The sequence below is a fragment of the Ursus americanus genome, chromosome 24, assembly GCF_024610735.1.
Source record: "Ursus americanus isolate L20-20 chromosome 24, mUrsAme1.1.p, whole genome shotgun sequence".
NCBI lineage: Eukaryota > Metazoa > Chordata > Mammalia > Carnivora > Ursidae > Ursus > Ursus americanus.
The window spans coordinates 46,485,092-46,509,412 of NC_142150.1; the positions used below are offsets into that span (position 1 = coordinate 46,485,092).

General features: G+C 62.7%; 1 protein-coding gene and 1 long non-coding RNA gene across 5 annotated transcripts in view; one reads left to right on the forward strand and one right to left on the reverse strand.

Moving 5' to 3' along the window:
* The window catches only part of LOC123775534 (uncharacterized), a 52,407-nt gene extending 46,636 nt beyond the window's left edge, over positions 1-5,771 (reverse strand). The window contains exons 1-2 of one of the 3 annotated variants that reach the window (XR_006775091.2): positions 4,685-5,771; positions 3,975-4,056 (exon numbers count right to left, since the gene is read on the reverse strand). This is a non-coding gene — a long non-coding RNA (uncharacterized LOC123775534). The remainder of the gene's footprint in view (positions 1-3,974; positions 4,057-4,684) is intronic. The other 2 variants (XR_015721485.1, XR_015721486.1) reach the window with 2 other exon arrangements.
* A 185-nt stretch (positions 5,772-5,956) lies between these two features.
* Positions 5,957-23,863, forward strand: DUSP8 (dual specificity phosphatase 8). Of its 2 annotated transcripts, none has more exons than XM_087855141.1 (7): positions 5,957-6,240; positions 12,213-12,510; positions 14,217-14,355; positions 18,913-19,079; positions 19,599-19,758; positions 19,941-20,064; positions 20,318-23,863. In XM_087855141.1, exons 2-7 carry the CDS (start codon positions 12,322-12,324, stop codon positions 21,372-21,374), a joined length of 1,836 nt encoding a protein of 611 aa, XP_087711267.1. In that variant the 5' UTR covers positions 5,957-6,240; positions 12,213-12,321; the 3' UTR covers positions 21,375-23,863. The 2 variants fall into 2 exon arrangements, with proteins under 2 accessions (XP_087711267.1, XP_045626711.1); XM_045770755.2 differs by having other exon boundaries at positions 5,966-6,240; positions 12,213-12,552.
* The last annotated feature ends 458 nt before the right edge of the window (positions 23,864-24,321 follow it).

Below are 24,321 nucleotides of genomic sequence, written 5' to 3' on the forward strand. Positions count from 1 at the left end.
GATCATAAAAAATGGAGCTTTCACAACCCACTGGTAGGTGATTATTATATCCCCACTTTGAGAGTAATTTAGCAACATCCAAGGCATATCCTGTAGCCTGATGACCACACTTCTGGGCACACACCTCAGAGAACTCTGGCCCAAGAGCCCTGGGACAGGATCTCTCAAAGGTTGATAAACAAATGGCCGTTTCTTGTAAGTCAAACCTACACCTACCATGTGACCCAGTGGTCACACTCCTGGGGGTTTACTCTGGAGACATGAGAACATATTAACACAAAAGCCTGAATGTTTCTAACAGCTCTATCAGTAATCTCCAAAAACCGAAAACAACCCCAACGTCCTTCAGCAAGTGACTGGGTACACTGGGTTTTAAATTTGCCATCAAATACTTCCCAGCAGTAAAAAGGGATGAGCTATTGATACACCCAGCAACTCAGATGACCCTCGGAGGCAAGAGGAGTCTCAAAACCTTAGATACTGTGCGATTCTATTCCTCTGATGTTCTCAAAAAGATGAAACTATACTGATGGGGACAGACCAGTGGCTGCCAAGGGGTAGGAGTGGGAGGAGGATGTCCCCATAAAGGAATAGTGGAAGGGGTATTCTTAGGGTGACAGAGCCATTCTGTATCCTGATTGTGATGATGGTGCTTGAATCTACATAGGTGTCAAAACCCAAATTGTCCATTTTGTTGAGATGTTGAGAAATTGGAACCTTGTACATTGTCGGTGGAAATAAAAAAGAGAACAGCTGCTGTGGGAAACAGTTTGGAGGTTTCTCAGAAGTTACACACGTATGTCCTAGGATCTGGTCATTCCTTGTCTGGGTACATCCCCAAAAGAGTGGAAAGCACGGCCTCATACACTGGGGCACCTGGGTGGCTAGGTCGGTCAGCGTCTGCCTTCAGCTCAGGTCATGATCCCAGAGTCCTGGAATCGAATCCCGCATCGGGCTCTCTGCTCAGCGGGGAGCCTGCTTCTCCCTCTCCCTCTGCCCCTCTCCCCTGCTCATGCTCTCTCTTGCACACTCTCGCTCTATCTCAAATAAAGAAATGAATAAAATCTTTAACAAAAAATACCCATACACTAATGTTCATGGCAGCATTAGCCACAGTAGACAAAGGGGGGAGACAACCCAAGCGTCCGTCGACAGATGAATGGATCCAGCCACACAAGGGAATAATATTCAGCCTTAAATAGGAAGGAGGTGCTGACACCTGTTACTACACAGACGAGCCTCGAGGACACACTGCTCAGTGAAGGAAGCCAGGCACGAAGGACAAACACTGCAGGACTCCACTCACGAATCCCGGAGGAGCGAAATTCGCAGACAGAAAGTAGAAGGGTGGGTGCCAGGGGCTGGGGCAGGGACAGTGGGGTTTAGTGTTTAGTGGGAACAGAGTTTGAGTTTGGAAAGATGAACGAGTCTGGAAATGGGTGCTGGTGACGTCTCCCCAATGTTTAAGTACATCGTGCCACTGAACTGCACATGTAAAAGTAGTTAAAATGGCAACTTTTATAGTATGCATATCTTACCACAGTAAAAAAAAGTCCACGAGTCAATGTTACTATATGATCTTTTGAAAAATTAAATAAAATGATGGGAAAAAGAAAAACCAAAAATTGAATGTGCGTACAAATCTCCTGAACTTGTTAAAACACAGATTCTGGCTTAGGCGGCTTGGGTGGGGGCTGGGAGTCTGCATTTCTAACACAGTCGCAGGTGGTGCTGACACAGCAGGTGGGGATGACCATGAGTTACATGGTGCTAGGACACATTTTCCAGAATATTCTTTGCAACACTGCTGCATGTACAAAAACTTGCAAGCAAGCTAAACGTCCATCAGTAGAGGAATGGCTAAGTAACGGGTCTGTTCATTCAATGCAAACCCGTACAGCAGTGAAAACGGATGGGGTAGACTCGCCCGCATCAACAAGGATAAACAGGCTAGAACATGAAAAAGAAAGCAAATTGAAGGACTAATGTTGTGCCATTGATCCTTGTACATAAACATTTAAAAGCACACAAGTTAAGGTCATGTGCTGTATGCAAGACCTATACACATCATTCCATGATAAAGACAGAGCCGGGAAGACATCCACCCCTCAGAACAGAGGCTGCCTCCGGACAAGGGGCAGAAGAGACCAGGGAGCCACCAGGATCCAGACTGTTGTTTTTCTAATCTGAAGCAAAACCGGAAAACTGCTGACATGGTTGGGTCTAGGAGCAAGATGTTTGTTACGTCATTCTCTGTGTTTATCAGGTTCTTTTTAATATCATGATTAAAACCCAGGAAAGAGTAATAATCTTCAATGTGTAATGAAAAACAGAGAAGGATGCGGCTCACTGCACCGGTTGTGATAGCCAAAATATGGAGATAATCCGCCAGATAAGTATAGAAAAGTCCTTCAAATATCATCGTGCGTGCCTAGAATGCAACACCACACAGACATTGATCACCTGGTTGCGGGAAAGCAGGTACCCGAATGAATCCCAAAAGCACTTCCTGGACCTGGAGAAGCCGGCTTCCCTGTCTGCGAAGTTCAGGGACAGGCAGCGCAAACTGAGCTGAGCGCTGGATCAAAAGGCGAGGGGACGACGGGCTGGAAGGGAGTGACGGAACTCCCTGGGTGACAGGAATGTTCTAGGCCTTATGTGGGCGGTGATAAGGTGGGTGCATACAGTTGTCCAAGCCCACCTCCTCGGACAACGGAGATGTGCGTTTTGTTAACTACTACTTAAAAAAAAAAAAAGCCTGTGGGAAAAGTAATGCCATGGATACACGTTTACTATGAGTCATCGGTTGAAACGCTGAATTGCAAATCAGCATGAAAAAGCGGACCCCGCTTTTCTTTTTGCGCGGAGAGGATGCGTTAAGCAAAGTCCACCCTCGGCATCCTCCCCGCGGCTAGTCGGGTGCAGGCGGGCGGCAGAGGGCGCGCACGGACCGTCCGGCTGCGCCCGCACCTGCCGGACTCTTGCACCTTCTGCCGGGCCGATTCGAACCGACTCGCCGGCCCCGCGCGGGGTCCTGCTCCACCGCTGGAGGCGCCGGCCCACGGGGCCGCGGTCACCGACGGGGAGACAGGGCCCAGCGGGCAGCCGGGCCTGCACCTGACCCCGCCTGACACAGCGGCCACTGGCTGGGGAGCTGGAAACCCCGCGAGGTGTTCCCTTCCACGCACCGTCCAGGTCTCGCACCGCAAGCCCTCCCCAAGCCGCCCCAGCCCCTCCATGGCCCGTTCCTTAGAGCGGGAGTCTCAGCACCCCAGGCGGCGAGCTAGGGGATAGAATTTAGATGGGGGCTGGAAAGAACCTAGGGCAGAGCTCGTGGCCTTGGAAAATCACAGTACCTCCCTAACCCTCTGCCCCATTGTTGCAAAACTCCAGGTTTTAAGTGCTCTTTTGCAGGAGAAATGACAGGATTATAAAACAATCATGGCCCAAACATACTTCCCTGGCTAGGCAGAGTCCCAGAAAGCTGCATGCCACCCCCACCCACTCACCTCCTGTAGCTTCCAGAAGGAAGAGAGGACACCACCACATGCCCCTCAATTTACTGCCATCTGCTCAGGCCTACTGAGGAGCTGCCCAGGGCACAGCCAGAGTTCTCTGGGGCCATGGGCACTCCCAGGCCACATGAGGGCCCTGACCATGCCTGGGCTGGGCCCAAGAGGAGCCCACTTGGGCACCGTGCACCTTCCTCCTCTCCCAGGCTCATCCTGCGCCTGGCCAGGGAGCAAGCCCAGCTCCTCAGTCTAAACACTGACAACCTCCCAACTCCAGCCAGCCCCATGCCCTTCTGGATCTGCCTCTGCTTCCCAAGGGCCTCGTGTGTCCCTGCAGCCACCTGGCCCCACCTGAGGCTCAGCCTGAATCCTCCTGTCCCCTCCCAGGGCCCAGAACTTTTCAGACTTGGAGTGAGCCCAAACAGTGAGGCCCCACTGCATCCCCCCACCCCCGGCACTGACCTGGGCATGCATCCCTCGAGCTCAGGCTCTGCTTCTGGCCAGGACCTCTCTTCTCAGCAGGGCCCTCTTCTTCGGGTTTCAGCTAGGGGCAGAGAAAGAGGAAGGACCTGAACCCAGCGCCAGCCCCAGCCCCAAAGAGCCTCTGGGTTGCCAGCACTTCCTTCCAGGACAGGCCCAGATAATTGTTTGTCCTCGGTGTTGGCTCTGTGCCAGGAACTCACTCCCCCCCCCCAAGCACCCCATATACACAGCTACCCTGACATTCCTCTGCCAGCGAGGAAGGAGGCCCCAGGCGCTTCCTAAACACCTCCCTGCAAAACTCAGGCTGCCGGTGGCACTGCCTAGTCTCCAGAGCTGAAGGTCGGTCAGAAAAGGGGCCCCAGAGCTCTGGCCAGTGCCCACCTGCGGCCCAGTGCCCTCCCACACCCCCACACAAGGCTCTGGAGTCCTGAATGCCCATCTTCTGTGACCCCTCATTCAGCCAGGGATGGCTAAGAGTTGCGTCCCAGCTCCCTCCCTCCATGGGAAGGGGCTGCACTCCCTGGGGGCCCAAGCCCCTCTCAGAGCCCCAAGGAGGCCTTGGGAGACCTGCCAAGGCCAGGGGGCTCCAGGCTGGAGGAAAGACCCTCACTTTCCATCAGGCAGCCTTGGAGGAGGGGTGTTAGAAACAGAGCTGTCTAGTCACACGTCCCCCCCAAAAAAATAATTACCTTCAAAGGCTCCGTCAGCCCATGGGCAAAGGTCTTTGTCGTCTGTCTCAGAGCTAACTCCCCGGTGCCAGCCAGGGCCTGGCCCCAGAAGGTGCTCAGTGAGTACCTGGTGCCTCAGTGATGCCTGAGTGCGTGTCCTCTCCTGGCTCTCCTGGCTCCAGCTCCCTGACCTCTTCCAGGTCTCTCCTGCCTGGGGGGAGGGGGGGGCACCGGAGCCTCCACAGCCTCCAGTCTCTGCTTCATGTCACCTCCCGGGGTGGCCTCCAGACCGCCCACCGCCCTGTGTCTGGGCCCTGTTTGTTTCCGGCCCAACCCTGCTCAAGGTGTAATTACCTACGTTTGTTCCCGCTCTGGACTCCCGGCGCCCCGGCCCCCAGTGCTTGCTTCCCCACCGAGGTCTCCGGGGGCAGGCCCTCAACAGCCTTCACTGGGGGTGGGGGAGAACACACACTGTCAGGGTGGACCCCGATGAGCGCTGTTTAGGGGCGGCTTTTCACTGCAAGCGTCAGGGGCTGGAGGTGATCCGGTGGGGCTCGGGGGACAGCGCTGCACTGGGGACCCCCTCACCGGAGGACCGATGTGTGACCCGACACAAACCATCTCGCCTCTGAGCTTCAGTTTCCTGCCGAGTAACGTGGAAACCCAGCTTCCCACCCCGGGGGTCGTGGAAAGGGTCAGCGTAGGTGCTGCAGGTGAAGTGCTCGCGGGGCCTAGCTCACGGCGGGGTACCCAGGCTGGCGAGGGCTCCCGGGCCTGCAGGCCCCGCGCGAACAAAGGCTGCGGGGAGGGGGAGGAGGCCCCAGCTCCGACCCTGCCGCGGCAGGGGGAAAGACCCTCGCTCCGGGACGCGTTTAGCCGGCCCCCCCGGCTCGGGCGTGAGTGCCGCGAGGCCGGGCGTCCCCGGGTGGGGGGCCAGGCGCCTGAGCTGGGAAGGCTTCCCGGAGGTGGGAGTCCCTGGCGGCACGGAGGGACGCCGTACGGTCCCTTTAAGAGCCAGTGCCCGGGCGAGGGGCGGAGGGCAGAGGGCGGAGGGCGGCGTCCTGCCCGGCCCCCCGCCCCCCGCGGCCGCCGCCTCAGATCTGTACCCGCGGCCTGGCTCAGGCTGACGTCACCTGCCCTCGAGCCGCGCGCGCTGATTGGCTGCAGGTGACGTCAGGGCCTTTTTCGCTCTGCATGACCTCATCCCCGCCGGCGGCCCCGCCCTCCGCCCCGGGCCTGTCACTCGCGGCCAAGCGCGGCGGCCAAGCCGGCTCCGCGCCCCCCGCCCGGACGCCGGAGCCCGAGCCGCGCCGGAGCCGCACCGGCCGCGCCCGCCGAGCCCGGGGTGGGATGCGCGCCGCGAGCGCGTGTGCCCGCCCGCAGTGCGCGCGCCCCGGCCCGAGCGAGCGCTCCCCGCGGCGGCGGCGGCGACGGCGGCGACGGCGACGCGGCCCGCGCGCTCCCCCGGCCCCTGCCCCGGCTGCGCGGGCCCCCGCCGGGCCCATGGGCGGCGCGGCCGAGTGGGCGCGCTGAGCGGGCGCGGGTCCCCGTGCGCCCCGGACGCGAGCGACGGCGAGGTGAGCGGGGACGCCGAGCGGGGACGCAGGGACGCGCGGGCAGGGGGCTCGGCCGGTGGGCGTCGAGTCGGGAGCGCTGGGTCTGCTGCACCCGGCGGGCGCCCGGGAAGAGGAGGCGGCCCCTAAGTGAGCGGCCCGGCTGGGGGGACGCCGCGGATGGGCCCGGGAAGCCCTTCCCCCGCCTCTCACAGAGCCCAGGGGACCCCGGCCTGATCCACGCTGCCCCCCCCCACCCCCGCTTCGCCGCCTTTCTCCTCGAAATCCCTTATTTTGTGGGGGGAGGGGCATGCAGTGATGATCCAGGACCTTGGCCTCTTGCGATCCAGCGTGGATCTGTACGGACCTCTGCGAGAGCCCCAGACTCCCAGGGATAACCCCCACCCGGCCATGGAGGCCCCAAATTGGAGAAGGTCGTCCCTGCCCCCGGGGTTTGGGGATGCAGGCCTTGACCAAAGGAGCGCAGGGTTTTAGCCTGTGGGAAGCTCAGGAAAGGGCCCGTTCCGCGTTCGGTGGGGAGGGGCTGCAGAGCCATGTCCCCTATCTGGCGAGGTGGCCACGGGTACCCCCACCTCAGGGTGCTCAGCTGGCCTCTGCAGAATAAAGACCATCCGCCAGCCTGCCGCAGAGGCAACAGCGCATGCTGGGGGAGGGGCTGGCACTGCCAGGCTGAGTGCAACCAGCCTCCCTCAGCCTGTCTGCCCACCTTGGTGGGGAGGGGTCCCTAAGAGTCTGGCCCGGACAGGAGGGGGCAACAGTGGGCCCAGCCCCCACCAGGTCACCCCTCCTGGGAGAATTTGCCTCCTGACTTCCTGCGGCACAGATGTACTGGCTTCTGCAGGGGGAGTTGGGGGCCTGGGTGCTGCAGTGATTGCAGGGTGCAGGGAGACTCCGTGGGCTGGAGGAGAGAGGTGGCAGGGTCTAATGTGGCGCCCACAGTGTTGCGGTGCAGCTTGGAGTGGATGTGGGGTGCTGCAGGCTAGGGGAGCCGTGATCTGCTGCACCCCCTGCCCTGGGGGTCTTAGTGGAGGTGGGAGGGTCCATGCACTCCCCGCTGCCTCCCTCAGACCTTGCTCCAAGGGCAGTTCAGCAAAGGAGCATAGCATCCAGTGCCCCCACCCTGCTCAGGGAGGACAGATGTCCCAGGAATTCACTCCTCAGATGCTTAATAAGCACCTGCCCGGTAGGGCAGATCATGTGACCAGAAGCTGGGAGTTCATCCTGAAGTCTGACTGAATACCTCCCACTGCAGTCAGCCAAGGGCTCCTGGAGAGTTGCTGGGCAGGTTCTAGTCCCCTGCTGCCCTCAGCCCCCCCGGAAGGCTCCTGTGCCCCAGAGGCTGCCCCCAGGAACAGCGGCTTCCGTGCACACAGATGCAGAAAGATGGTGGAAGTCATCCTCTGCTCCAGAACCCTACCCAGCATCCTCTCCTCTCCAGCTGAGGCTGACCTTGGGGCCCAGATGTTTCAACTGGACAGAGGGCCCAAGGGGGCGTGGAAGCCAGAGGGTATCATGGCTGCGTCTCCAGAGGGTGCAGCTCAGAGGGAAAGGAGAGGAAGGAGCCAAAAGCCACAGCGAGAGGGACATGGGTCGGATTCTGGCCACCAGGACCGCATGGGCTGAGTCCGCCTCTGCCTGGACCGCTCCAGGCAGTGACCGGTAGATGTCCCGGGGTGGCCCCGGTGTGTAGCATGGGGGGACGGTGACCAGAAGTCCTGCAGATCAGTAGGGCTAGAACAAGCCAGGCAGGAACAGAGGAAACCTAGATGCATAGGGTCCTGAGCGTGCCCTTCTAAGGACCCATGTGCTGAGACCTCCTACCGCAGGCTCTGCCCAGACCCCTGTGAGCCGAGGGCACAGCCCCCCCACCACTGTCTCCCAGGCCCATGGCCTCCCCACACCAAGTTGGCTCTGCTTGGCCTTGCCATTGGCGCCTCCGGGACAGAGTGAAGGCCAGCTTGGGCCCTGTTTCATTCAGCCCGGGGAGATGAGGCGGGAACGGGTGAGAGCCTTTGGGGATCCCTGATGAGAGAAGATGAGCGGAAAATGAACTGAGTAGGTGTGAGCCACCTACCAGTCTCTAGGATCCTGGCCTCTCTGTGCAGTAGTTTCTGTCTCCAGAGGTGCCGCCTTGGGTCACAGTGAGCTGGACATCTCAGCATTGTGGGGGCCCCCACTGCCAGATCCTCCCCAGGGCCTGCCTCTGTGTGCCAGGTCCCACTCGAGCTGGAAACCCCACTCTGAGTGAGAGCCGCAGCCCGCCCATGGCTGATGGTCCTGACCGTTGTCTCTGGAGCTCACTACGAGTTCCCCAGTAGGTGCTGAGCAGAAGGCCTTGGTGAAGATGCCGTCAGATGGCGTTTTCTGGCCATGCGTGCCTTGCTCAGGGACCTGTGCCGGGGAGCCAACAGTGTGAAGAGGTCTTGGAGCTGGCCCCTGGGGTTTGGGTGCCCCGGATCTGGGGGAATTCAGCATGCAGAGTATGCGGGTGGCTGCACCCAGTGACCACACTTGCGCACACACGTCCGCATGTGAGTAGTTGCGTGAGGGGCTGGCGTGCCTCGTGGGAAAGAGGTGAGCCGACGGTGTGTGGACAGCTTGCGCAGGGGCACGTCCTGGCATGCACAGCAGGACACAGAAGCCAGGCCGCGCTGTGAATGTGGCCTTCCAGGGAAAGGGGGGCTGCCTGCTGCCTCCCAGGCCGTGCCCAGCCAGGTGCGAGGGAGCCTCTGGCCCTTGGACTTGGAACAGCCGAGTCTCCTCAGCAGCGAGCCCTTTGATGGGGGCATATGGGGTTGTGCCTCCGTCCCACTGGCACCCGGGCTCTGGAACAGCAGACGATAGGTACTGTTTCCCCTCCGTTCCCAAGAATGAGGTCCGGGCTGAGCCTGGAGTGGGTCCTTGAAATCACAGAAGCCCAAGACCCTACGATATCTGTTTCCTCTGTGCCCACCTGACCTGTTCTAGCCCCACTCATCTGCTCAAGACTGTCCTAAGCTTCCCCACCCCCGCCAGAGCTCTGCCCGCCCCATCCTCACAGCAGGTGAGGGTCTGCCCCCAGGAGCTTTAGATCTAGGAGGCCCTGGGGGTGAGGCTGCACTCTCAGGAGGCCAGCTCAGTGCAAGAGGTCTCCTGCAGGAGGCGCATTTGGGCCAGACCTTGGCCACTGGAGAAGGCTTCCCGGAAGGTGGGAATAAGGGAGCCTGTGCGCCTGGGTGCTCATGGCAAGCAAGGAGGATTGGGACCAGGTGGAGGAGGGGGGGTGGTGGTGGAATGTCACGCCTGGGCTTTGGGGCTCATGGGGACCTGGCCCAGGGTCATCCCAGGCCCCAACTACTGGGCACCTGCAGGAAGCAAGGAGTGGGCCCTGCCGTTCTGCAGAGCCAGCCTGCTCCGTGGCTGTGCCGCAGGAGCAGTGGTTGCCTGGCACCTCTGTGGTTGCCATGGCAACGACGGAGGTGCTAACTTGCTAATGAGTCCCCCTCGGGCTGCAAATAACAATACTATAGCGGTTAATAGGGCCAAGCTGGAGAGTTCCTTGTGGGAGGTGGGGCTGAGACCAGGTACTGGGCCCGGGAGCCTAGCGGCCCACCCCTCCAGCCCCCGCCCCTGTCCTGCAGCCCTGCAGCCCAGCTCGGCTCTTCCCCACCCTCATCCTGAGCCTACCTCCCTGCCTGTCCTGCAGCCTGGACTCCCATCTGTGGAGCGGGTGCCCCTCCATACTCCAGCTCCTCTCCTGGCCAGTTAAGGACCCGAGGACAGTGTTTCCGCCCATCGGCTGCGGGGAGGGCAAAGGACCTCTCTCCCAGCCCCTTCCCTTGTCCCTGCACTGAAGTTCTATTTGGCTTCTGTTGCTTTAGGTGGGAAGCAGTCTGCCCTCACCGAACTGATGAGGACCTTGAGTGCACCTGGGCATGCACCCAAGGGCAGGAGGCTGGTGGGAGGGGGCCTGGCAGCTGCAGCCTGGCTGCCACAGTCTTGACAAGATGCACGTTAGAACTCAGAAGCTTCTCAAAACACCTCATAGGGGAATCGAATTGGGGACCCCTCTCTACACAGGCTGGGACCACCCCTCAGCAGACAGGGCCCCCTCAGCAGGTGAGGACCCCCAGGCAGCTGGGGAACCCCCTCCACAGACAGGACCCCCCAGCCAGTGAAGACCCCCCTCAGCGTGTGGGGTACCCCTTTTGGCAGAGGGGCTCTTTTGCTGTCGACCTTGTTTGGTATGGCCCTCAGAAGGGACAGCAGCCCCAGCTGCACCCCAGGCCTCACCCCCACCCTGGAGGAGCCTGGGCACCTGCCTGGGGAGCAGGGTGTCTGTGAATGGGATCCCAAGGCCCCACCCACTGGCCAGGGCCATCCTGGGCACTTCCCTTTGGGCCAGCTCTGGTGGCTCAGCCTAAGGCTGCCCTTGGCCAGCAGACACGGTCTACACCTGCCTGGCACCTAGTTCTCTGTGAATTTTGCCACCCCCACCACCAGCCTGGGAGCTCACTGGAAGTGTGACAGATGTCCGCAGGGGGCCTCACCCCAACACCATCTGCAGCGGCAGGCTGGGGGCTTGCTGACGGGCCGCCCTCCGGCATCTGCCCCCCAGCCTCTCCCGTGCCTGAGCCAGGCGGGGCTGCGGTGGCGGGAGGACCCCGACTGAATGGCAGTGGTAGAGGCCTTGGGCCTGCCCAGTCTCGGTGGTGTGACCTAAGGCCGGCCCTGCCCCTTCCCCAAGCCTCAGTCTCCCCAGCTCCAACGAGAACTCATCACCCTCCTACTATGCGCCTCTTGGTGGGCTGGAGGCTCAGTGGGCCTAAGAAACGTCAGTCCTGGCAGGCGGCAGGGCAGGTGGGGTGGGGGGTATGTAGCACCAAACCCACAAGAGGGTTCTCTGCCCCGGGATCAGGGGTCCCCCATCCGCATCCACCTCCTACTTCCTCCACACACCCCGCAGCCTCGGGGCCCCTACAGGCCATGCTGAGAGTCCCCGCACCCCCAAGAGCCCTACATCTGGGTCACCTACTTTACCTCTCATCCTCGGGCACCACCCATCCCACCCCATCCTGGGACCTACCAGCCCCTAGAAGGGTCCCCCTAGACCTCAGGCCTTCGCTGTGCCTGGCACACCCTGCCACACTGCCCACTCCATTCTGTGAGCGTGTGACCCCCTCCTGCAGGGAGCCAGAACTGGCCCCAGACCCTTTGTGCAGCAGGCACGCCGCAGGCACTGAAGCCAGGCTGCAGGACTGGGACAATGGCAGCAGCAGCAGGGGAGCCTGCCTCCACGCCCCAGACCCCTCCAGCACCCCGCCCCGGGCGCCTGCCCGAGGAGCCCAGCACCCTGTGGTGGCAGCCCCGACCCCCCTTCCTCCGGGTCCAGATGGTCAGCTTAGGGAATGATTGTGCTGGGTGGGGCTGGAGGGGGCCATGTTCTGGGGCAGGGAGCAGGGTCTGGGCCCTGCCTCCCCCGGAGTTCTGGAGAATAAGACGTGCGGGCCAGAGATGGGGAACGTCTGCATCCAGCGATGGGCTGACAGAAGCCTCGGGGGCAGAACGAAGGGTTCCGGATTGAGCGAGTGTCCCTGAGCCCAAGGGCCCAGAGTGCCTGTCCAGCCCAGTGCAAGCCCTGAGACCCTTCCCTCTGTGGTCCCCCATTTGCCTTGCTGTGTCCCACTGAGAGGTTATCACCGAGAGCTGCACAGTGCGGGGCTGGATGAGACCATTCATGAGCGCTCTCCACGTCCAGTGGGTCACAGTCCTCCTTGCTTACCTCAGCTGTCGGGGAGTTGACTTCCGTAGAGCCAGAGGGGCTGCCGATTTACCCCAAGGGAGGAAGGGCCCCCTTGGGTGCCTGCCAGGCTCAAACGTTCCAGTGCCCTTGGGTCCCACCATGGGCCCTTCTGAGGTTGGCCCTGCCTGGGGAGCTGGCCGGGTGCCCACCCCGGGGGCCTGCAGCCCTGCTGACCATCTGCCTCTCCCTGCAGGTCTGGCACCATGCCCGGTCCCTCCGAACTCTAGGCCACAGCCCCGGCCTGCAGAGCAGCCCCTGTTCACTTCAGGGCCCACCCCTTCCCCACTGCCCACTGCCCCACCATGGCTGGGGACCGGCTCCCTCGGAAGGTGATGGATGCCAAGAAGCTGGCCAGCCTCCTGCGGGGCGGACCTGGGGGACCCCTGGTCATCGACAGCCGCTCTTTTGTGGAGTACAACAGCTGGCACGTGCTCAGCTCCGTCAACATCTGTTGCTCCAAGCTGGTGAAGCGACGGCTGCAGCAGGGCAAGGTGACCATCGCTGAGCTCATCCAGCCAGCCGTGCGCGGCCAGGTACCCGGCCCCTGCCACCCACACCCTGTCCCTGGTCCCCGCCCAGGCACCCATCACTTCCAGGGCCAAGGGCAGAGCTCCTCGGCCAGGTACACAGGGGCCGTCTGCTTGGGCAGCCGCCCCCTCCTCTGCCTTCAAACCCAAACTGAGCTCCTAGGGTCAGAATGTTCTGAGCCGGTCCACAGCTTGGGCCTCATAGGCAGCTCCCACCCCCCTCCCTGAGCTTCCTCTTAGGGTGCACAGATGCCCCTCCCCAGGGAGGCCCTCTGCTGATAACATCTCCCCAGATACGATTCATCACCCCTCCCGCCCAGAGCCTGCTGACCCTGTCTGGGTCCTCACTCAGCCCCTGGGTAGAGGTCTCCCCACATAAGATGGGGCAGTGTCCCTGGGGCCCAGCCCAGGGCTCAGAGGGGGGGCACAGGGGTGGGCTGGAGGCACAGAGGGGCAGTGCAGCGGGATGGCAGCTGGTCAGGCACACACCGAGTGCTGTGAGAACCCAGAGGAAGACAGGAGGGGGGCCAAGAGGCTTATGCTGAGCCGTCGTGTGCCCAGCCCCCCAGTTCTTTCCCCTAGAGTTCTGAATGACCCAGAATTCTCTCTGTGCGCCTCCCCCCAGAATGTCCCAGGTCACCTGCCGAGGACAGTCCTGTCTCTGTTAGCCAGGAGCATCAAGTCCAGCACTGGGAGGGACCACTGGCCCTGTGACCTGGGAAGGTGGGGGCACCTCCAGTGGGGGGAGTGACATGGACAGCAGCCTGGAGCTGGGGAGGGGTCTTGGTCACAGGCCCTGTGCCAGCAGAGCTGGATGTGAGAGGACGCAGGTGGCACAGCCACTTGTGGGGAGCCCCCCCCCAAGGCCAGAACCAGCTCCCTGCAGCCTCAATGAGGGGAATCCGGTGATTAATCACCCCCAGCGAGGACTCCCTGCCAGAGCGCAATCCCATTGGCTGCTGGTGACATCATCCGGCCCAGGGTTGGCGGCTCAGCTGGCTTAGGGGCTGAGTGTGCTTGGGGGGCAGGGCATTAGCCACTCGAGCAAAAGCTGCTCAGCATCTGGTCCCAAGGCTGGGCATTCAGGATGGGAGGAGGGCGGCGGAACCCCAGCCTCTAGCTGCCTCCTGAATTAAGGGGGACTCTTGCAGCAGCCCCCACTTTTCCCATCACTTGCTGGGGAATTGCCCAGACCCAAAGTCACCCCACCCTCAGAAGCCCCAAAACGTGCCTCCCGGTGCCCCAGGGGATGGTTTTCCCTTTGCCTCAGCCACCCTGACAGCATCTGTACATTCCCATCACTGTGGCACCCATGTGTGTGCCCAGGGAGCCTGTTACATTCACCTGCACGTCCTCCATGGGGGCCTGGCCCACAGTGAAGGCCCCCAGTGTCGGTTCCCTTAGCGTGAGGGCGTGGCACTAGGAGGAGCGTGCCCATGTCTGCCTGCTCTGAGGGCTTGCCTGTGTGACTGTGGGCGTTTGCACCCGTCCAGGTGTGAGCTGTGAGGTGGGCGGGTGGGTGGGTGAGAGCCTGCCCTCCCCTCCAGGCAGCAAGGTGCCAGGAGCCCCTCCCTGCCATAGCCTGACCCGTTGCAGTGGGTGGCAGCAGGGGATGGGGGCATCTGGCAGGTGCCCAGCAGTGCCCTGACCTCTGCCCTTACGGCCTCCAGGTGGAGGCCACGGAGCCACAGGACGTGGTAGTCTATGACCAGAGCACACGGGACGCCAGCGTGCTGGCTGCTGACAGCTTCCTCTCCATCCTGCTCAGCAAGCTGGACGGCTGCTTCGACAGCGTGGCCATCCTCACGGGTGAGCTCCAGATAGACCTGGGGCAGGGGGCTCTGGGGCGCCCTCTCCTCCCTTCCTCTCTGTCCTCACTGTGAGCTTAGCTATGGGAAGGGGGGTAGCCAGAGAGTCAGGCTCTGGATCCACCTTTGCTCTCTTCCCTGAGCCCAGAGACCAGCAGGAATTGGGGCAATGTTGGGTGGGGTGTCTCAGTATCTGGAGTTCTCCGAGGCTCCATTGTCCCCTCCCCTGGACCCCCACACTTCAGAGCCCCCTCCAACATGGGCCACCCCACTACTAGCAGGTGAAGAAGTAGGTAGGAGGAAACCCCTAAATGTCATTTGTGGCCGGGGAGGAGGGCAGGGATCTGGGCAAAGATGTGTCCCTGCCCCTGCAGCTGTCTGAGAGAGGGGGCAGAGCCCCATCCTCCGCAAACCCCAATCCAGCAGAACTGGTCCCAGACGGAGCATGCCTCTGAATGCTGCAGCCCGCACAGGATGCCCGACCCCTGCCTGGGGCCAGCAGAGGTCCCTGGAGGGCTTCCTGTTCCCCAGACGCAGCCCAGGCAGCCTGGAGGCTGGGAAGCCCCCTGTACACACACACACACACACACACACACACACACACACACGCACACGCACACGCATGCGCGCACAGGCTTCTTGAGGATTCCTTCCTCCTGTACGTGGGGGCTGAGCACTTCTGTAGAACCCACCTCCCAGAGGTGGCCCAGGTCCCAGGGCGGCGGGAGCTGGCCTGTCCCAGGGTGGTGCCCTTGTGGGTGCTCCTGCCCTGGCCTCTTCATGCCAGGGGCCATGGCAGGCGGGCGGAGGATGGAGAGGGCTGAAGAAGGTGTCAGCAGCCCCCTCCTCGGTGTACGTTCACCACGTCTGCCCTGAGCAGCCCCTTACGTGCGGGCACGCCGTGGCACTGGGCTGGCCTTTGGCGCTGGTGTCCAGTGGGGGCGTGGACCCTCACCACAGCCTGTGGGAGGCTTCCTGGTGGGTCTGCATCGCGTGCCGGTGCGCGTGCTGCCGTCCACACACGGGTCTGGGTCTGTGCGGTCAGAGGGCACCTGCATCTGTGTGGCTCTGGGAGGCTGGTGATCGGTGCTTGCTTGGGGAGGTGGGAGGTGGGGCTTGCGTGCCTGTGTGTGAACTCTGGGAACCGGAGGCTGCAGAATTTCAGACTCTCTGATTCAGCCACTGCCCCCTGGGCTCAGTTTGGGGGCTGAGTGGGTAGGGAGAAGAAGGAGAGAGGACAGAGGCTCTGGTCTTTTTAGCGGGTGTCCTGGGCAGAACAGGAGCCCAGCCAGGAACCCCAGTGTGTGTGTGTTTGCACGCACACACATGCTCTCTAGTCAGGAGTGGGAGCCACCAGGCCTTCTGGAAGTCTGAGAAACAGGTCCCAGAGCAGAGCCCTCCCTTACTCCCAGGCTGCCCAGGAAAGCCCAGAACCTCTAACGCCTGTCTCCTCTGGAGGCTGGGGCTCGTCACCCAGCATGCAGTGGGGCAGGCCTAGGCTGGGATGTACCAGGAGGGCTCACCTGGGACCTGGCCGTGCCCCACTTGGTTCGCTAAACTCTTGGGGCTGCCGCCTGCTCTTTCTTCCCTGCCTGCCCCTCCCTGCGAGGTTAGAGTATTTGCTCCCATTTCCCTGAGGGCCAAGCCAGGCAGAAGTCATGACCCACCGCAGTCTGAGAAGGGCTCATAGTGGCACCAAATCAGGACCCAGACAGCCTCCGAGCCTGGCCCACAGCTCCCACCCCTAAGGCGAGCACAGCCCCTGAACCGGTGAGAATGGGAAGGCCAGGTTGAGTGGGACAGAGGGATGCTGCCCCGCCAGAAAGGGGAAGTGACATTCCAGGATCACTAGCACAGGGGGAGGGGGCTCAGCGAGGCCAGAAAGGGAGAAGCCCACCCCTCCGTGGGTGGGGCTGAGGAGCGCCAGGAGGATGTCACGGCTGGAGGGCAGACAGATCCCTCTCGGTGACAGGGGAGGGTTGCGGAAGCAGGAGAGGGCAGTGGGGCAGGCGCGCTGGGGTCCGGAACCAGCTGCTGTGACCGCTGCCTCCTTCCCCCCCAACCCCTCCAGCTGCTTGGCGGTGACGTCCAGTGGGGCGGGGACGGAAAGGGAGTCTGGCCCTTTAAGCGGCGGGCGGCCCTCGCCCGGTCCGCGTTGCTGCGGAATGCGGGCTGGTGATGTCCCCGTGCCGGGTCGGTGCGCCCCCGCGGCCCGACCCCGGACGCGCCGCCCTCGGACCCTGGCCAGAGACAGCGGCAGGAGCGGCCCCTGCGCGGAGGGTGCGCGGAGGGTACGCGGAGGGAGGGTGGCAGGTGCGGACCCTGCCCGGGGCTCGGGGACCGCGGCGGCGCAGAGGGGGCTGCGGGGTGCGCCGCCGGCATGTGGGTGGGAGAGCGCCTGGTGGGAGCCGCGGGCGGGGGCAGTGGCCGGACCGGTGCCCGTGGAGTCGGTGGGGTCGGTGGCCTCGGTGCGTCCTGGGCAGGAGCTTTTGTGCGAATCCGGGATTCCATTGTGCGTCGCAGCGAGCTGTGAAGCTGTGAGGCAGAGGGAGGAGGGTATCCCTCCTGAAGGAAGGTGCCCTTGGGGATGCCTAGGGGATGGGGGCGCCTGCCCGCTGCCAGCAGTGCTGACACCCGCAGAGGGTCCAGGCCTGCTGCCACTGATTCAACGCAAGGTGCCCTCTCCTGTAATCCAGAACCTGGGGGGAGGGGTCCTGAAATCACTGGAGGGGCGGGGCCTCAGGGTCTGCTGTACTTGGCATCGATAGGGGGTTTGTGGGGGGTCACCACAAGCCCGTTGGCTCTGCGGGGGGAGGGGGGCAGCCCTGTGGGGCTTTACCTGAGGGATTGCAGGTAAAACTGGCAGGTCTGCACCTGTCCAGAGATCACCTTTGTACCTCCCCTTTGTGGGGGAGGTTCCTGGTGGAATACAGGCCCCCACCCCTCGACTTAGGAGAGATCCTGTGTACCTTGCGTCTCCTGGGTGGGGGTTGCTGTCCTCCAGCAGGAACATCCAGGGGACCCCTGGCTCTGGCCAGTAAACGGGAGCCCAGCCCAGCACCCAGGTCAGCTTTCACCTGTGAGTTGTGTGGTCAGTGATGCTGACAGACACTTCTCCCTGTCCGGCCAGCAGGCTGCCAAGGTAGGGACAGCTTCTCCTCCAAGGCTGGTGCCTCCACTCCCTCAGCCTGGAGGTCCCGCATCACCACAGCCCCTGCCAAAGGCAAGCCGTTGTTGGGGGCACAAGGAACACACCTGGCAGGCACTCTGGTTGGGGGTTTGTACAAACTGGCCATTGAGCTGGGCTGGAGTGAAGGCTGAGGGCACCAGGCGTCTCTGTCCTGGGAAATCAGCCAGGTCTCTGGCCCCAGCTGTTTCTGGAGACCAGGAAAGAGCACTGGGGGTCTCATGGCCTGGGACCCTGCCTCACTCCCCTGCCTCCTCCAGTGCGCTAGGGTAGGCCTCCGTCCAGTTGAACTCTGTAATGGAGCAGTCCACTGAGGGCAGGGAATGTCCACAGGCGTCATGTCCCCACAAATGTGGTTAGCCCCAGGGTGGCCACCAGGCAGTGTCATCTCACCCTAGCAGGAACTGGCGGTCACCCAGCTGCCTGGGTGTGGGCCGGTCAGCTCTCAGTGTATCTTCACAGCCCCTGTCTCCTTTGAGGCTCGCAACTGTGCTGTGTGGCAGGCAGGGTGCAGAAGTGGGCCAGGGGTGGAATGAGCTCCGCCCGTGGTCACTCTCGGGGGCAGAGACATACTGGGGATTCCCACTTGGGGCTTTGAGGCCAGGGGAGGGCCTCCTTCCACTGACCTGTGGCCCAGGACCTGGACGTGCAGGGAAGGCAGTCGGCACTTGCCAGCCACGTGTAGAATGCGTGCCCGCTGCACGCCCTGCTTCCCCGCTCTTGGCCCATCCTCTGGTGCTGTCCTCCGGGCAGGAGGGAGCCCTGACTGGAGCACAGGTGCCCCTGCAGGCTGTGCCAATTCCAGCAGGTGATGTCATACCCAGGGGCAGGAGGGCCCCTCAGAAGCCCTTGCCTCCTGGTCCTGGCACCCAAGCTTAGCCCAGGGCTCCCAGCCAACTAGAGTCAGGGAGGGATTGCATCAGCCCAGGGGAGAGGCAGGAAGGCCCAGGCTGACCCCCGGCCACGGGCACGGAAGATCCACACCCTCAACAGGGGCCTTCCGTGGCATCGGAACCCACCCCTGCCTGGGTCCTGCACATGCTAGGCCGGCCCGCCACCTCGACCCCACATTTACAGGCATCACAGCGGCGTCCTCAGCAGGGCCAACTCCTCATTAGCCTGGGGAGGAATGTGGGCGTAGGGGTGGCTGTATATGTGCACAGCACGCGCGCCTCAGCTGGTGACAGCAGCCCTCCAGCACCCAGCGCTGACTCCAGGTGCTCAGGCCAGAGGCTCACCCCCTGGCATCACGTTGGGCTGGGGGTCCAGGCTGTGGCCGAGATGTAGGGGTGGTCAGGTGCCCTGGGCTCGCTTTTGTGCCCCAGCCGGCTGACTGCCTGACCCACGTCTCCTCCGCTCCTCCTCCTGCAGGGGGCTTTGCCACCTTCTCCTCCTGCTTCCCTGGCCTCTGTGAGGGCAAGCCTGCTGCCCTGCTGCCCATGAGCCTCTCCCAGCCCTGCCTGCCTGTGCCCAGTGTGGGCCTGACCCGCATCCTGCCTCACCTCTACTTGGGCTCTCAGAAAGATGTCCTGAACAAGGTGTGTGCACAGCTGGGGCTTTGGCCATTGGAGGGGGTGGGGGAAGAGGCAGGAGCTCAGAAGCAGCTCCTGGGCTGGTTTGGGGGCGGGGGAGAAGGGAGCTGAAAGCCAAGGAGGGGATGGATAAGCATGGTGTGGGAGAAGCCTGGGTTGGGGGCACGAGGATGCAAGGGGACTGGGGCAGGACCAGAGCAGGGCAGGGTGGAGAAGCAGCTCCCAGCCCCTTAGGCGGCGGAGCCCACATGCCAAACTGCTGATGTCACCGGGCCCCCGGCCAGCACTGAAAGAATCCCGTGTTTTAAAATTGTGATGAGGGAAGAGGGTAAAGCCACCGCCCAGGCAGCCGTAACATTCCTGGGAGGCTACCTCAGGCTGTGGGTGGCGCTAGCCCCAGACCAGCATCCCTGCCCCCCCTGCAGCCTCTCCCCTCTTGCTGGAGGCTCTGAGCGCCAAGGTGGAAGTGGGAGGGGCTCCCACCTCCAGGGCACCCCTGTCCAGCCTGTCCTCCCGTCCCTTCAGGATCTGATGACCCAGAACGGAATAAGCTACGTCCTCAATGCCAGCAGCTCCTGCCCCAAGCCGGACTTCATCTGTGAGAGCCGCTTCATGCGCATTCCCATCAACGACAACTACTGCGAAAAGCTGCTGCCCTGGCTGGACAAGTCCATCGAGTTCATCGGTGAGGGGTGGCGCCCTCCTGGTGGGGCTGCGGGGGCGGGGGGGTCTCCTCGAGGAGGGTGCCCAGGGACAGGGAGAAGCACTGTGACGACCAGTGCTTGGGCCTGAGATGGAGCTGGGATTGTTGGCGGTCGGGCCGAGCACCCTGAGCCCTCACCCGGCCCCTGTGGCCCCTGCCTCCAGATAAAGCTAAGCTGTCCAGCTGCCAAGTCATTGTCCACTGTCTGGCCGGCATCTCCCGCTCGGCCACCATCGCCATCGCTTATATCATGAAGACCATGGGCATGTCCTCCGATGATGCCTACAGGTAGCCTTTCCTTTCTTCCTGGGCCCAGAAGTCTACGGCTGGAAACGGCCTTTCCCCTCCCGGTCTCCACCCACTAGCCGCGGGATGGCCCTTGCCTCTGAGGGGAGGCCGGAGCCCGGATCCAACACTCCTGGATGGGTCTGCACACCAGCTGTGTGCCCAAGCATGCGCAGGGGGAGCGGGGAGGGGGCAGGGAGAGCAGGGGGATGGGGCCGGGCAGGGAGCCCCGTCTCAGTGCAGCGGCCTTCCCCAGGTTCGTGAAGGACCGGCGCCCATCCATTTCGCCCAACTTCAACTTCCTGGGCCAGCTGCTGGAGTATGAGCGCAGCCTGAAGCTGCTGGCTGCCCTGCAGGGTGACGGGGCGCCCCACCCGGGGACGCCCGAGCCCCTCCCGGGCCCTGCGGCCCCACTGCCGCCGCTGCCACCACCTACCTCAGAGAGCGCTGCCACCGGGAGCGCGGCGGCCAGCGCAGCCAGGGAGGGCGCGTCCGGTGCCGGCGGGGAGCTGCCCGCGCCTTCCGCGGCCCCTGCCACCAGCGCGCTGCAACAGGGCCTGCGGGGCCTCCACCTCTCCTCCGACCGCCTCCAGGACACCAACCGCCTGAAGCGCTCCTTCTCGCTGGACATCAAGTCGGCCTATGCCCCCAGCCGGCGGCCCGACGACCCCGGGCCACCAGACCCTGGGGAGGCCCCCAAGCTCTGCAAGTTGGACAGCCCGTCGGGGGGCGCCCTGGGCCTGCCCTCGCCGGGCCCCGACAGCCCAGACGCGGCGCCAGAGACGCGCCCGCGCCTCCGCCGGCGGCCCCGGCCTCCAGCCGGCTCCCCGGCACGGTCCCCGGCGCACGGCCTCGGCCTGAACTTCGGCGATGCCTCTCGGCAGACTCCGCGGCTCGGCCTCTCGGCCCTGTCGGCACCTGGGCTCCCTGGCCCCGGCCAGCCGGTCGGCCCCGGGAGCTGGGCGCCGCCGCTCGACTCTCCCGGCACACCGTCGCCAGACGGGCCCTGGTGCTTCAGCCCCGAGGGCGCGCAGGGCGTGGGCGGTGCGCGGTTTGCACCCTTCGGCCGGGCAGGCGCGCAGGGCGCAGGGGGCGGCGACCTGCGGCGGCGGGAGGCGGCAAGGGCCGAGGCCCGGGACGCGCGGACCGGCTGGCCGGACGAGACGGCCCCGGAGACGCAGTTCAAACGCCGAAGCTGCCAGATGGAGTTCGAGGAGGGCATGGTGGAGGGGCGCGCGCGCGGCGAGGAGCTGGCAGCGCTGGGCAAGCAGGCCAGCTTCTCGGGCAGCGTGGAGGTCATCGAGGTGTCCTGACGGCGGCCGGGGACCCAGCGCCCGGCGCTCCGCTGCCCTCGGCTCCCTAGTCTGGGCCGCCAGCAGCCGGGCCCACTATAAATATATATTATATATAATGCAAAGAAAGGTAAATGGTTTTACTGCGATTTTTATCGAGAAGTAAATATTTCGATTTTTTATTTATTTAAGCTGTTCATTCTGGCAATGATTTGGCAACAGTGCGGGCGGTCCTCGGAGCTCTATTTTTACTGTCTGGTATTTAAACTGAAACACACGTTTCTAAGCAATATGAGGCCACCTTCAGTTCCAAGCTGGGGTGCCAGGCCTGGGGTCCCCTCCCCGCCCCCTCCCCCGGGAAACTGCTGATCTTTGCAAAGAGGCTGCCGAGCTTTCGTGCACTTTTTACATAAGAAAAAGGGGAAAAAGGAGAAAAAAAACTTTGCCACAAACTGAGCCGCAAACCTCCAGGTCCCTCCCCGCCCCCCTCCTCTCCTCCTCCTCTGCTCCTTTCTCGGGCTCTGCACCAAAGTCTAGGTGGGGGAAGTGTCCCAGGAGCTGGGGTATAGCCCAGGCAGCTCTATCAGCTGGAGGCACCCCCACCACCTGCCCCCCTGCCCCCCCCCCCACCCCACCCTGTTGCCTGGTCGGTGTTGACTGGCATTGGGCCTAGAGAGGCTAGGGTGTTTGGAGGGGCTGGGGATAGAACAGGATAGGGGCTCGGTGAATGGGGCTCTTGAGTGTCAGATGATGTGGGTCCCCAGGGCAGGGGTGGAGGTGCAATGCCCCCCACTCCTGCCTGAGCCCTCGTCCAGTGTCGTGGATTCAGCAAGGCTGTTCCGTAGAGGCCGCTCCCCTCTCCTCCGCTTTGCCGCCTAGCACCCCCACCACCTGCCAGGTGGGGGAAACCACAGGAGGAGAGGAGCTCGGGCCCCGGGGGGGGGGGGGGGGGGGGTATCAGGCGGGAGGAGCTGGGCTAACCAGTGCTGGCCCCACTGGTCAGAGGGCAGATGGATTTAGAGTCTTGTTCTGGGCTCCTCCCCCACTCAGCCCCCAGGCCCCCGGCCAGACTTGGTATTCAGGTGTGTTCCTACAGGGGGAGGGCCTCCGTGAGGGGCTGGCTGCCTTGCAGAGGGAGGGGGTAGTTAAGCACCTGTCAGGCCCTTACGCTGCCAGGGAATGGGGGTCCTGAGCTTTGGGAGAGCCCTCTGCAGACAGATAAAGGCCCCTGGGGTGGGCAGATGCAGGTGTCCCCCATGCCTGCCCCTAGCTCCACAGGGTCCTTGGAGAAGAGCACTCCCACACTCCCCTTTCCTGGGGAGCTCTCCTCTGAAGTCTCCCTGGTATCTTCACGGTGACATGCCAGGTGGCTTTTGGCCCAGGTGGGCCAGCCTGGCGGTAAAGGCAGGGAAAAAACCCCAGCTGCCCCCCGCCTCGCACCCTTTTGGGTCATTGGGACCCATGGCTTTTGGAGGCAGTAGATGTCCCCCAACCTTCAGATGTGCTAGAGTCTAGTGGGTGGAGGGGGCTGGTAGCCTTGGGAAGAGGCCAGGGGCTTGGCGGGAGGGCGGCTGGGCAGACCGAGTCCTTGGGGCAGCTGCCCCTGTGGTTGTTTCTTCCGTTTGTTCTGTTGACCTGCAGCCCTGTGCACCTGTCACCCCTCCTTTAAGCAAAAGTCCTCTTCCTATTCCCTCTGTCCCCACCCCGTTGCCCAAGAAAATAAGCTATCATCGTTGTGTTTGCAATCTATGGATTAGAGGTTTAAGTATTTATTATTGGTTAATTATTATTATGATTGATTATGTAAACTTGCCTTCTGTCTGTCTATCGCGTTGGGTTTCTGAGGTGACCCTGGGTGTGGAGGATGCACTGGTCCCCACCTCCGCGCCCCACCCCTGTGCTGTCCAGGAGACAGTGGTCTGGGGCCACTGGTTGGGCCCCAAACTCTGGAGGCAGGTCCCACAGCCCCTGTCCTTTCCTCTCTCTGCCCTCTGCCCTCTGCCCTTTTTCTAGGGCCGCCAGCATCTCTGGTGACTTCGGTCTTGGAGCGTGGAGGGGGGGGTGCTTGCTCTTGAGGCTCTGGTCACCCCAAAGTGAGCAGCTGCAATGTGGGGGGAGGTCTTGTCCCGGCCATCCCCTCTCCTGTCCTGGGGGACCGGGCCCTGGCACAAGCCCCTCCCCGGTCACTTCCACACACTGCCTGAGGTGGGGCAGGGGCCGGGCCCCAGCCTCTCCAAGTCTCTCAGCCCTCCTACCCACCCCCACCCCGGCCCTGGCATTGGGGGTCGCCCCAGGATGGTCCCCGCTCCCTCCTAATATTTGCTGGAAAGTCCAGCGGAGGGGAGGTGGCAGGTCCCCCGCATGGCTCCCAGTCTCTCTGGACCGGGTGGCCTGCTCCTGCCCCAGGACCCCTCCCCCAGCGCGGCCACACTCTGCTCCCTGTCCTGTCCCCTTCTTTTGTATTTGGAAACAACGTGTTGTAATAAATCCTGAGATGGATGTTTTCTCCATGCCTCTGGCTGCCTCTTTCTTCAGGCTGGTGGGTGGGTGGAGCGGAGAGCGTGGGGCCGTGGCCCTGAAGGCTTCCTGAGGCCAGGAGGCATTGGGGCCACAGACCAACTTGCCCAGGACTCACTGCCTGGGACCCTGAGGGCAGGTTGGGCAGGGTGGGGGAGCCGTGCTGGGGGAGGGCCCGGTGTGGGGAAGGGGCCCCAGCTGCACGCTAGAATCTAGAACACCATTGTTTGTCGCGTTACCTGCAGGTGAAAATTTTAAAAAGTTACAACTATGTCCAGTAAAATCACGGTTTTGCCCCTCCACCACCTGCCCAGGTGTGAGCACCGGAACACTTGGCCAGTCTCTGCAGACCTCCGTGTGCGCACGCACAAGCCTGAACGCCACGCGACAGCCTTCCTTTCCAACAGAACCGGGGTCTGGCCACAGAGTGTTTGCTACCAACTTTTCAATT

Coding starts and splice junctions, on each gene's coding strand:
- DUSP8 (XM_045770755.2), top strand. CDS start 12,322: ATGGCTGGGGACCGGCTCCCTCGGAAGGTGATGGATGCCAAGAAGCTG. Junction 12,553..14,216: donor AGCCAGCCGTGCGCGGCCAG/GTACCCGGCCCC, acceptor TACGGCCTCCAG/GTGGAGGCCACGGAGCCACA. Junction 14,356..18,912: donor CAGCGTGGCCATCCTCACGG/GTGAGCTCCAGA, acceptor CTCCTCCTGCAG/GGGGCTTTGCCACCTTCTCC.